Consider the following 13,603-nt stretch of genomic DNA (forward strand, 5'->3'; position numbering starts at 1 on the left):
TCTGCAACTCTTCGCTCTCCCTCTGCTGGTGCAGCAACAGCAGACTGATGGAGATTGCGATGCTATACAGTGAGACTAGAATATCCTTGCCAACCACCCAACACTCGAGCTAAAGATCTTCCTTGAACCCATCTTTTGGAGCGTTTGCTACAGGACCTGCCAAACCACAGGAGCCTCATATTGCAATATCACCAAATGTTTATACCGGTGCTGTAACTGTCAGAGGACTACTGCATCAGAGATGTCGTTAGTATAAGAAATATCAGCTTTATTGTTTCAAGCCAGTCCTTCCTAAATGTAGGGAATAACCACAACTGACTCTATCAAGCAGGTCACAGCTCTGCCTGCACGACCAGTGTGGAAGAGTGACAGCACGAAAACAGCCTGTATTTTCCTTATGTGTGCTGTGGTTAAACGCATTAACGTTCTATCTCATGTTGCCCAGTTACGGAAACATGTGCTTCCCCTTCCTTACTGGGAAGAGAATCAATTGTAATATTGATCCGTTCCAGCACCATCTACAGAAGGAAAGCTGGTCCCACCCGCACGGCAAACCACCGAGTACTTTTAAGACACCACATAAATACACAGTATTAGCAATACTTCCTAAGAATAGTGCAGGTTAGCCACATAACAGCAGTGAGCTCTCAATGCCCAGAAACTGCCAGCTCCTTCATGGTTCAGGCACAACCTGCAGAAGGCTTCTTCAGTTCAAGTTGTGCCCATCACTCAGAAGTGCTGAATAATGTCAGATGAAAGGACCTTCGGAGGCCACCAGGTCCAACTTCCCTGCTCACAGCAGGGTCACCTTACATCTTTGATTTTAAAATCCTTGCCCCAAAACTACCAGTTGTAGCTGGAGGGCTGAATTACCCTAGAGAAAAATGAAAGTTATAGAAGATCTCAAAAAACCAAGTAAATGCCACTTCAAGAACCTATCTTGGTGGCCGATTCCAGCTAAAATGGGACCTTAAGCAGCAGTTAAACACGATTCACACCTAACTGGCAGCTACATGCTACCTTGTAATTTTGCAGAAAGAGTCATCAAGACATGATAGGCGGTGGTAAGGTTCTAAATTGGATTACTGGGAAAACTTGGAAATTGCTAGTGACTGAAATTAAATCACAGTGATGGGGAACCAAGTTCACCTCTCTGATAAATTGTTGAGATTTTGTATTTTGTTGCACAAAGACTGCCACTTATTCACTTATTTTTATGTCTAAATAAACACAACCTACGGAAAAGAAAAAAGCTGAAGAAGATATTTTTACAAATTAAGCAAGCAGGAGGTTAAACTGCAGTGACACATATCCATATAGACACAAAAACAATCACTTGCTCATATACCATCAGCAATGAAGATATTCTGTATATGGTAACAGTCCCTCACAAAACTACTAAGCCTAAGGGTTTTATAGGACACATCTGGAAATGATGGGCTTTTGATTATTTAAAGTACATCTATAGAGACGAACATGGCACTGTGTAACCTTGTAAGAAGGCCATTTGGGGAGATGATTAACCCTCAACATGCTGTGCTGTTTCACATAAGTTGATAAGGAAACTATTGTTGCTCATCTATGAAACAAGAGGAATGATACAACCACACAAAAACCAGTAGAATAAAAGGGCTCAGTCCTGCCTAAGTTCACCAGCATTGGTGGAAATGCTTTCGTATCTGCCCTACTGCACTCGGATAGAGGCAAGCATTAACAGAAATGTTATCAAACAATACATCTTTGTCCTCAGAATATGACAGAAAGGTACTCACCACAATAATGCTCTCATGGTCTTGAGTGGTTAAGTTGTTGTTCTGAAAGAGTTGAACAGAAGACATGAATGAGCACAGAGTACTTCAAGTTGGCACACCAGCACATAGAGTACTCTTAGCTACCACCAGACAAAAGCAGAAAGCAAATGCAATTGCTTATTTTTAGAATAAAACTAATCAAATTAATATCTGCTACAAGGGGTTGTGCAAGCTTCTGTTTCTCCCTCAGCATCTTCCGACTCAAGCACTCCAAGCATGAAAGCTGAGGACACAAACACCAGATTGACAGAGTAGGTCTCAATCAGCTGGAAAAGTAAAGTTAGCAATAAATTTCTTAAAAATGCTTGCTTAAGACAGGCTTTACATTTCTAATAAAATTAATAAAAGGATTGTTGTGGTGTTGTATACCATTTATTTGGCAGTAATCTAACTGCAGCAGTTTTCCTGAAATTCCTTCTTAAAACATGGAACCAGTAAAAGCCAACACATTTACTGGAAGTCACCTACGCTACCACCACCTATGCAAAAGAGTTTGCTTTTGGCTTTCTCAGCAGCATGATTCATTCAGAGGTTACAAAGTTGTGAGTTGCTAAGACCTTTGCCTCCTGCATAAAAAATAACTAGTAAATTTTTTGCACATGACAAATCTTTGTACATCAGAATTAAGACATGAAAAATCTACTCGGCATTCCATTTCCTGTCCATAAACAGTTAGCTATTTGAAACAGGTGCTATCAAAGGAGGATAGATACCTCTAAAGAAATAAAATCCTTTGACAGAATTGGTAATAACACAGGAGCTGCACAATAAATTCATTGGTATATACATACTGCTACAAGAATTATCAAAAGAAAGACAATGGGATATTAGTCAAGAGGAGTGTTTCCACTGACTTGAACTAAGACATGAATCAGACCCATAACAAATTTGCCATAAATATGCCACAAATAAGTAACAAATCTCAAGGGAAATGTGTTTTGTTTTCTTTCTAGAAATCTAGCTAACATGGGTCAAATTCTCTCTCTCTCCAGCAAGTACAAATTCCACTCAAGTCAGCAGAAATCACAAGTAGGCTCAAAAGCAGAATTTTGATTGCCCAAGTTAAAATAAAACCCATCCACAAACTTTAACTGTTTGTCTCTTGTCTAAATGTGACAGTCTTGCAGAAGCACTGCTGAGGTCATACCTCTGAGAGCAGTTTTGAGACAATCTCCAGCGGTGCTTGGTGAATAGAGTCATCCTGAAGTGGAGACGTCAGCGCCATGTCCACCAGCGTCCTGATCTCCTTCAACACCACCTCCCAGCGGCTGGGGTTACTGAGCACCTTCTTGTACTTGTAAATCTTTTTCTGTAAGAAAAAACAAAGGGTCACACTGACACCATCATAAACCCCTTGTAAAAACTGACTGGATATGTGATTCCTACAGGCAACTTCAAGTGAGACACTTTGTATTTAGACTTTTGCCGTTTCTGTTTGCAGACCTCATATGTCTAAACCAATTTCTTCTGAGGAAGCAATGAAAAATTGACTCTTTTTTTCAATTCCAGAACATCTTTCTTTCCATCATCTGCTCTTGTAAACACCTTTTTCCTCAGGCTAATAACACATAACAGCTATTACACTGTTTCCAAAGCCACAGAGACTTTTAAAGGGAGTAAGTCATTAAGAATGGGGGAGAGAGGCCATCAAAACATCACTCTACAGATACTTTATTCTACATTGCTAATAGGTGAATTCACATTCAGTATGAACTAAATCAATTTCATTAAAGTGAAAAATTCCAACAGACCCACAGCTTTTTGTTTCTTTCTTGAAGATTCCTGGAAAGTAACAGAAATTAACTCATGAAGTCTCCAAACCTTCAACACAACAGCATTTCCACTCTCAAGAAAAACATTCCTGACTGCTTAATCCCTTCTGCCCCAGTCCTCTGCATGCCTGTGTGTTGCTCCTGGCTGTGCCCAAGCTGTTTCACAAACCGCCCCATGCACAGGTCAGCTGGATAAGCAAAAGAGAGTTCTTACCTCCTCAGCAGCCATGTTGCCACAAATGACTGGAACAAGGGCTGCTTCGTATTATAAATAGTATTCTTTAGAGAAAACCCACCCTCCCAAATTCCCAGAGGTGGCTTGATGAAACTCTAAAAGTTAAGGGAAACGATGACGAGCATTAAAATGCCACTCCCAACGACAACCCGAAGCACGCACCAGAGCCAGGCGAGGTTTGCCAAAGCAGGCAGTGCTGGAGGCAGCGCTGGAGGCACTGCATGGCCCCGGAGCTGGAAGGGAAGGAGCTCTAATGGCTGATGGAAAGCAACTGCCAGGACCACAGCATGTTGTTTAGGTCATATGCCCTTTCCGCTCCTCTCTGTGTGCGAATCTGGTCCATTTGTCAGAGGGATGTCAGGAAGTCTGGATACATCCTCAGCTTTATTAAACAGCACAGGCTAGGCACTTCTCTGTTTACATGAAAACCTCAGTGTTCTGCACTAAAAATGGATCTTTCTTTCCTCGGCAGCACTTCCAGAGGAATCACAAAAACTGTTCACATCGTGCAGTTCGCAGATTCAGCTGCGCATTTTGGGCTATACATGGTCAGTGTAATAAGGACAGAGGACTTCACAAAGAGTCAGTCTGCTTTGTTTTGTTCTGTTTTGGAGTTTTGCCACTACACAGCATTTCCCCCTTCACTCGCACAGGGCAGCCCCTGCAGGAACCATCTGAAGAGGCTGACTCTCTGCTTATCAGTCGCTTCCTTCCCACGTGGCAGCAGATCTAATGCTCAACAGAAAACACAGTCACCTCTGTACCCTATCCAAAACACAACAGAAGAGAACACAGGAAAATACAGATTTCAGATGCCTTAGGTTTGTCGATGTTGTTAGAGGTGGGAGAAGAAGGTGGCACTGGGCTGACATGTAGAGGCTGATAAAGCAATCCAATTACCTTTTTAATTAAATTCATGCAATTACAAAGGCACTCTGGCAGTAGTTCACACTTTCAGTGCATTTTAAGCCACTGAAAAGCTAAAGGAACATAAAAACACACACTGTGGGCATTATCAAATGAGCTTGGGATTTCAAAACTGAGTAAAAATCTTTGTACTTCTAAGCTCCTTGGGGCATAGAAAGTCCACCAGCGCTTTTAAGCTACCAGTACTACTTCTACCATCATCACAGATTTCTGGGACTGTAGGAAACTTGAATCATAGTTTAAGTTCTCTTATTCATATACTGCCTTTTTAAATGGACTTTTTGTTAGACCCACTCCAGCACTAAATAAAATCTAAACTTCAAGGCCCACCAACCAGCTTCATAACTTTAAGCAACTCCTTTCTGCCTAACTGAGGACACTAAACAAAGCTAGTTCAACAGACATCTTCCATGCTGGAACCTATTCCTGGTCCTGGACTATGAAGAAATCAAATTCAAAGCAGAGTTCTAAGCAGGATAAAAAGTGAGGGTGGGGGGAAGCACAAGAGCTAGACCACTGGGTTATTGCATCCCTGCCTGTTCTGGGCTGCCCAGTACTTGGGTGAGTTACAAGGGGATGTCAGACAGCAGCTCCTTCAGCCTAAGGAACAGCTGCTGAAGGAAACCCTCTTGCCCAACAGGACACAGCTCAGACAACCCCACCACAAATATCTTTCTTCTACTGTCAAAGCCACTCTTGCTTGTGGGGAGGGAGGAGCAAGGGAAGTTTCTTTTCCCTTTTAGAGATGTCCATTAAAAATTGAAATTCTAATGATGCTGACGTACGTAAGAGAAAAGGCAGCAGGAGCTGTACTCCCAGCTACGCAAGGGAGACCTACAAAAGCTGCAGCTCAGACCAGGCAGACAACGACTCAAACAGAGCATCAGGGGACAGCTACCTTTGCAGACTTTCTGAGCCCACTGCAAGAAGAAACCCCAAACCTATCACTGTCTGCTTCACGTTTTCAGCACAAAGGGTTGCACCGAACTGGTACACTGAATTGTAATCTGCAAGCGACATTACAGAATTCTTGAATGATGGTGGGAAAGCAGCAGAAAATAAATAAATTGAGAAGCCATTCCCAAGAGGGCTGAACTCTGCTACCCTGAACCTTTGCCCATGGCTACACTGCTGTTTTTTTCAGCAGAATGCTTTTCACTGTTGAACGCCTTGTTGAAAGCCTCAATTAAAGCTTGAAACCTATCACTCAGTTACAGAAGCAATTTGCTGTGTATTAGCAAGCACTTAGCCAACACCGAGCCATCTGGTCTATTCTACCTGTGCTGACTTTGGAGCAAGGAGAAACAATCACTCATGAGCTTAAAAGCAAAGCTACCTGGTAAAGACCCATATTGGAGAACAGGCACATCAACACATGTAAGGAGTTTGTTCCCCCTCAATGTAGGTGTAAAAGATGCCTTCAGTTGCTGAAAATACTCACAAAATATTCATCATTAATAGCATGTACGAGAAAAATACTGGGGGTGGGAATCCAGTTTCACTGGGATTTCACTAAAAGCAGCAGCTCCTACGACAATTTATGAGTGAAAATAACACACGCCAACTTGGAATTTGACCCTCTAGTTACTGACCAGCCAGAACCATGCAGCTCGTATCATTCCAAAATCTTGCTATGCTGACTTTAAAAGCAAAACCACTGAATTTAATAAGTACCCAGAAGCAGCAGCATGGGGAATAAGTGACAGTGGCAGGGCATCCATCATTCTCAAATCACTCTAATTAATTAAGTCTTGCAGAAACCCAAAGACCTAAGTCTCAATCCTCTTTTAGAGGAGAAGGGATTGAAGTCCACATGTGAAAAATTACTTTTCCAGTGTTATTAAGCCACAAAATGTGACAGAAATATGTTAAGCAGCAGGTTTTACTATGAGTGCTCAAAACCTCCTGAGCTGTGAACAAGAAGTTCAGAAGAGCCTAGGAAACTTTCAGCTTTCTTAAGTAACATCTTCATGTGTTTTTCTATCCCATAAAGGCCTCATCCTGTAGCTCTTGCTCATACACTATTTCCTTGAACAAGAATGATAATATCAATGTAGTTGACATCCAAGAAAAATGGACTGTAATGAACAAAACTGGAGAGCAGGCAACAACTGCCTTTTTCAGCCCTAGCAAGACCTTTTGTGTTAGGAACGTCTTAAAGCAGCCGGCACACCTGATCCAAAAAGGGCAAGATGAAGTTAGCATTCTTGATGACCAAAGTTCATCCCTGCTTTATCACTGGTGGCCAGGAAACGTTCTGTACTCTTGGAAACCTGTCTTCCCATAAACAAATACCATCTTCCTTACATTAAAATTAATTGCCAAGCCTAATCCAGAATAGCCTGTTAAATTCTAGCTCTCTGCTCTTCAGCCCTTTACTGCACAACAGTCTGCTACTAAGCACTTCTTTATTGGAGAGGCTGGAGCTACTGCAGGAACATACACAGACTTTGAGGGTTGCATGTGCCAGCAATTGTTTATTTCTTGCTGAGCAACGAGGGCAGTTCCAGCAAAAGGGAAAAGGTCAACCTCCCGCACAGAGGTCCTCCCCAGCTCATTGTGGGGATGGCTGAGCCAAGCTAGTGTTACAGTTTAATGTTGACGACGCTTGTGTAAAATGGAGGTGCCTCTTGCTAGACGCAAGGAAAAAGAAACGCAGAGAGCAGACACGGGAACGGTTTTCTCCACTGCAGCAGAGCATTTTGTTAAAAAGCTGCATAACAACAAACAGGAAGAGTTGCTTGAGATGTTCAATACACATGCTCGGCTTGTCCCACAAAGCCCAGGAGCTGTACCATATTCTTGGGCACCATCTGCTGGCATTTTGTCTATTAACTTGTTACCTTCATGATAACAAAGATGGTATGGCATCCCCAGAACTCAGCTAGATCCATATTCTGCTTTTAATACTAGCAAGCATCACTTACTTCATGTTATTCTGGAAAAAGCATAAGAATAACTTGCTGCTAAGAGAAATTTCCCTGGTAGCCAGAGATGGACTTAAACCAACAGATGGATCCACTGGAAGCCTTCTGAACTAAGTTCCTACAAGCTACATTTATCAATATGAAGGAAAAAAGCAACTTATCTGAAAAGACTACACTTATAGAGAGTCCCATTCCAGGCAAACAGCTGGGGCTGGGACGAGATTATAGGGATTTTTCCAAATCGGGGACTTCAGAGTACTCATGCTGCAAACTCTTCATCACCTTCTGAACGTCTTACATGGAAAGACTAACGTGTTGTTCTCTAAAATAGCTGTAAAACAGCAGCAGCAAACTTTTGCACTTTACTGTGTTTTCAGGTTAAGGCATTTTTCATTCTACCTAGTGCTAAATGCTGAAGTGCATCAACTTCTCTACTTCGATCGCTTCTCTAAATGCTCACTTGCCCACAAGCTCCTAGCCACAGGCCAGAGAACTGGAGGGAAGTGCTATAAGCTAGACACTTCCTGAAGATCACTCAGCTAAGGTCTAAGTAACACTTCATTTTCCCCAAATCATTTAAAAAAGATCCTGATGAAATCACCAACATATATTGCACTGAGATTTTTAACCATGAATCTATACTCTGAATAAATACATCAAGCGACAGGGTCTGCCCTGAGCAGCTCGTGGTCTTGATGATTAAAGGCAAGAAGGAGAAACTGAGCAAGAAAACCAAAGTGACTTCTTTGAGTTCATATATCAAGGCAGGATGAGAGCAGAACTGAGGTCTTACGATTCTCAGCCCTCAACACTAATTGCTAGATTGTGGCACCCCAAAGTAAAAGCATCACTGGCATGCACAGGAGCTATAGCAAGTAAGCTGCAAGTCGCTATGCTGTTGCTGTGCTCCCCATCACAACACCTTCCTCCACTCCTTTTCCAATCTACATTCCTTCACCTGTTTTTTTCCCACCAGTCTACCACCTTGCTCCAGATCTCAGTTAATCTAGGTAAGAACCCCCAAACACGCAGATCCGTGCCTTTTCACAGCCGACAAAGTTCAATGGGTTCAGCAAGTGGTGACGTGGGTTCAGCTGTTACTAATGCAGGAGCTGGAACAACCACTCAGACACTTCCCACAGGCACAGAGTTTGTCCTTTGCTCAGATACCATTGGGACAGTACAACTGCAAAGTAAAAGAATGCTGATATAAACAAAATTTTAAAAGGAGGAAACAGACAAAACACATCTGCTTGGACCAAGAGAAGTGCAAAGAGCAAATGGGACCAGGGAGCTCACAGGGCAGCCTCCTTGCTCACCTCCCAGCATGATACTGAGCAGCTGTGACACTACTGCACTGAAGAATTTGCTCCCAAAGATAGGTAGATAGACAGATAGACAGACAGACAGACAGATTGACCTCCACCTCCTTCACTTAACTGAACATCTTTCTGGGCTTCTGCTCTCTGATGTGCTCAAGGCTACTGCAAAGATACCCATCTGCAACAAGGGGGGATGAGAGGATTGGAATAGGAGGATAGATATCATGTATCATGCAGATACAGTGTGTGCGTTTTCAAAAACTGAAAGCAACACAAAAATTGTAGGTTCTTTCTGGCCCCCTAAGTGGGGAGGGAAGAGGTTGTCTTTAGTAGACATTCCCATTACCAAGCAGAGAAACTGGCTTTGTTTTTTTTGGCATCTTATCTTTCTCTCAAATCCCTGCATACAGCCCTTCAGTCACTAAGATGCAGGAACACAGCTGGTCGATCCAAACCTCACTCTCCCTTAGCCGTGCATTCAAGATGCCGTCTCCCCAGCTAGAAAACGCAAAAGGCCAACTGTGGCTCCAGCTGCACTTTGCATGGGATAATGCGGTTACTATCGTAATGAGACCTGTCCACAGGGGAGACCTTTTTTGGCACAGCTGACTTTGATGCATTCCCCGAAACCCTCCATCCCTGCTTCCATTTCCTTTTGGCAAACACTCCCATTCTTCAGGCCCCAGTTTCAGCACCAGCTTTACACTTCAGGCTGGCAAAACATCAGCTTTCATCTTGCACACAGCAACTGCTGTTCCGTATTTTTCGTACCGGAGCCAAGCTGGGGTTTGTTTTTAATGTTGCTTTGGCTATGCGGAATTTCACTATGACTGCAGATACGTTTCTAGCAGAAGCACAAGCCACTCCTTACTTGCAAAAAGCGAGACACAGCTGCGATCTTGGGTTGCAAATCCCATGTAACATCTCCGTAAAAGAAATACTTGATAATATGTTGTCCATGGGTGTTTCAGTGGGATTTCTGAGGGGTTGCATTTTGTTGGTTTTTTTTTTTTTTTAAGCAGAAGTCACACAACACCTTTTCCTTCTGATCTTGGGCAGGAGAAAAATCTTCAAGAACTTCAATACAGTTGAATAGCATGTACAGGAAAAGATCCGCCCTAACTGCAGGCTGGTAGGGTTTACAAACCCTTCTGAGTTGCTTTTAACTCTTACGCAGAATGAGTGAGAAAAACCTTCACATCGAGGTTGCTGGGCTCACACAATCAGGGCAGGAGCCAGACACCCTGCTTCATCCACAGCACTCAGCCTCTGACTCATCAGAGGGAAGGTTTCAAACATGTTTAGGCACAACAACCCTCTCCTGCTGCAGGACCTCACTGCTGCCTGCTGCAGCATTTTTGGTCCTTTTCCCCATAGCAGAAAATGTGCCACACGAACACTGTCTGGACATCGAGATCTCAGTGTTCTGGCACAATCCACAGTTTCCAGAGGGGTGTGAGCCTGACGTGCTCGTGTATTTGAGATTATGCAGTACGAGCTGGAGTCAGCAAAATCATGTTCCATTTGAAAAAGAAAAAAAAAACCAGCAGACTACTAGATGAAAAGCAGGGATACGTGTACCATATATACTCCACACTTTCCAAAACCTTCAGTGGACTAACTGCATTGCAGAGGATGGCAGGGTGGAAGAGGGAATAGCATTAAATTAAAGAAACTATAGCAGCCGCTGTGTGACTGTGGAGTTTAGCATGCATCAAACGGAAAGCAGAAGATAAAAAACACTGCCACATTAACTACCACCTAGATGTGGTCTGCACTGTGTGATTGTGCAGAAACTTAATATTACTGGCTGCATTACAGAATGCCTCTGACAGTAAGCTGAACTGATCCAGGTTCCTAATACCTTTACGTACAGGCACTTTATATTCCACACATGATGGTGGTATCTGTGGAGCCTAGTCCTTGACATCCACGAGCTCTCAGCCTGCAATGGGAATAAATTACTTTGCTACTGCAGAGAGGAGATAGTGTGTAGGAAAAAAAAGAACATGCACAATCTTATCACCATTGCACTTTGACCAGGTCTGCCAAAGAAAAAGCTGTGTGCAAGGCCACCATGGAGAACAGCCAGGCAGCATGCCTGCTGTGCAGAACTGCCCCCACTTTGACACTACACTCTTCAGAGCCCACTAAGGCATGAGAGAGCTGGTCATCACCGGGAAAACAGGATGCTGCCTCATCTGCAAGGCTGCAAAACATATGCCAGTAATTTCAGGCACGCAAGAACTCTGATTGGAAGAACTTGCCACCTGAGGAACCGCCTCAAACTGGGATTAAGCAGTTACTAATGCTACGCATTGCAGTAACTGCTAACAAAAGATAATCTTTGAAAGATAATTCATCCCCTTCTATTTTCCGGGAAATGCCAGTAAGATTAGGTAGCACTGAGTAGCACACAAAGCAATTATTTCTTCCCAGATATGCAAACCGGAATAAAAAGCCACGTCATCTCTTTTCCTTATTACTCTCCAGTGCTAGCAGTGGGCACCTTCAGCTTTTCCTGCAGTGTTCCCCTCTCGCCTGTCAGCAAAACCTTCCAAATGGAGGTTTACCCACCTGTTTCACTTTCTCCTCCTTGGCGAATGTATTATTTAGCTGGGTTTCTAGCACTTCAACACCATAAATGGCTTTGAAATTGGCTTCTCTCTTGTGCACCTGCATCATCAATGTCGTCAGCAAGAGAGATGTGCACGGCTCGAGGAACATGTTTGTGTCAGAAAGCTGCTGCAGAGCCTTAGGGAGAGCACGGATACTGGATACTGATGTGATGCTTGCAAGCATCTTAAAAGGGACTTCAGAAAAGCAGGGTATTTCTGTCTTCAGACCACTGGACTTTGGAGCTTCGAAATTTCCAGTTTCTCACAGGGAGATACCAGATTTCAGAGCAGCATCTGCATCTGAAACAGCCTCATTTTGTTCCATGTTTTTATATCGCATCTTATTACACCGCCTCAGCACAAAACTCCAAACCTCCTGCAACTCTTTAGCCTACCAAAATACCCCTGAATCTCTGCAGTTTGCTTGTTTTCTTTCTCCTTCGTACAAATGCTGCATGACATGCAAGACTGAGTCAAGTCTCACAGTGTTCAGTTTTCTGATCCCAAGGCTAGCTTCCTCGCAGAGGATCAGAGATCACTGAGGTGCTACCGAAAGGACTGCCCATCTCACGTTCAGAGATGGGCTGATGCAAATAAGTCACCCGCAATAACCCCACTGTCCTTGATGGATCTTGCCTCCGGTCACACAGCCTGATCTAGTATTCCCAGCTTAAATACTACAGTAAAGAGCACCAGAGACCAGGCTACAGTAAATAGCTGTGATGCAATGACTTCTAAATGAAGACAAGGGAATGAAGGGCATACTCTTACTTGTTTTCTGATACTTTTTTCTAATTTTGAAATAATCAGTATTCCAGGGGGAGAAAAAGACAAGGAGATATGATAGACAAGGTAAGTGTGACTTATAGCAAGAGACAGCGCATGATACAGGCTGTGACACTTGCAACATACTATTTCAGGTTTTGTGTAGATACGAGCAGTAGTTTTATAATTCTCTAATACATTATGTAAACTATGATGCATTCAACACACTAATTATATTGGAAGAAATATACACAAAGACAAAACTGATCAAGAAAGGAAAAAGAAATATAAAACAACACCTTTGCTTCTTCAGGCTCACATAGGTCTTCTGACACTAAGAGTACTCATAACATCCATAACGCAGAATTAGGCCCCAGGACACTAGCTTAACAAGGTACTTGGTGTGTGTCAACTCCCAGAGTTAGGCTTTCACACTCAATGCATCATGAGAAGAGGATAATTACACTCCCGGGAAAGCTACCAGTCTTGCCCTGTGTTCATAAGACATCTCCTAAAACCAGATTTTTCTACATCTAAGAGCCTGAGCAATGCACTAATTTTGGTGCATCTCTATATCATAACAGCCACAGAGAAGAAGTTGTAATTTGGTGAAACTAGTGGTCACCATGACCTGGAAGTCCTGAACTGCAAAGACTTAGTCATAAGGTCAGTCCTGGAATAATGCAGCAATTTGCCAGGACAAAAACTGAGGATCCCTCTTGGCCAACAGCTCAGCATTCCTGAGAAGTAACATACGCCAGCAATTGTATTTACTCCTCTTTAGAGCTGAGACCTAAGTACACAATAACAAGCTGACCTGTTTATTCAGCTGTTTTTGACACCCCTCTATATTCAGACCTAATATTAGTTTGAATAGGATAGCATCCAAGTCTAGAGGGGAAAATTTAGTGCTGGTCCTGACTTAGCTAAAGCAAGATAGAAAATAACTATCTAGTTTCTACTCAGATTTCACCACTGGGCAATTAATTGGCTTGAGTTCTGTCTCCTTAAAAAAGCCTGTTTTGGCGATGCAAGAGGCAGCTATGGATATACAAACTATGCATGTGTATGGCTGGATGAGGGCAGAACAGCTCAGAGCAGCAGCTCAGATCCAGTCTGGCATCTCAGCGTGTTGCCGAGAGCTTCTTTTGGCTGGACAAAGTGCTGTGCTGACATGGATATGCAGCTCCGAGATTTAAACTGATTCGTGCTAAGCCAGCTCAGAC

General features: G+C 43.0%; 1 protein-coding gene across 4 annotated transcripts in view; it reads right to left on the bottom strand.

The window, feature by feature from the left end:
• The window catches only part of CMIP (c-Maf inducing protein), a 132,234-nt gene that overhangs the window by 33,795 nt on the left and 84,836 nt on the right, over nt 1–13,603 (bottom strand). For 3 of the 4 annotated variants that reach the window (XM_054078673.1, XM_054078674.1, XM_054078675.1), the window contains exons 4-5: nt 2,959–3,120; nt 1,773–1,814 (exon numbers count right to left, since the gene is read on the bottom strand). In XM_054078673.1, the coding sequence (XP_053934648.1) occupies nt 1,773–1,814; nt 2,959–3,120 (204 nt within the window). Of the gene's footprint in view, nt 1–1,772; nt 1,815–2,958; nt 3,121–3,797; nt 3,911–13,603 lie in introns of those variants that run through there. The other variant, XM_054078676.1, reaches the window with a different exon arrangement.

Source organism: Cuculus canorus, chromosome 13 (assembly GCF_017976375.1).
Source record: "Cuculus canorus isolate bCucCan1 chromosome 13, bCucCan1.pri, whole genome shotgun sequence".
NCBI classification, from domain to species: Eukaryota; Metazoa; Chordata; class Aves; order Cuculiformes; family Cuculidae; genus Cuculus; species Cuculus canorus.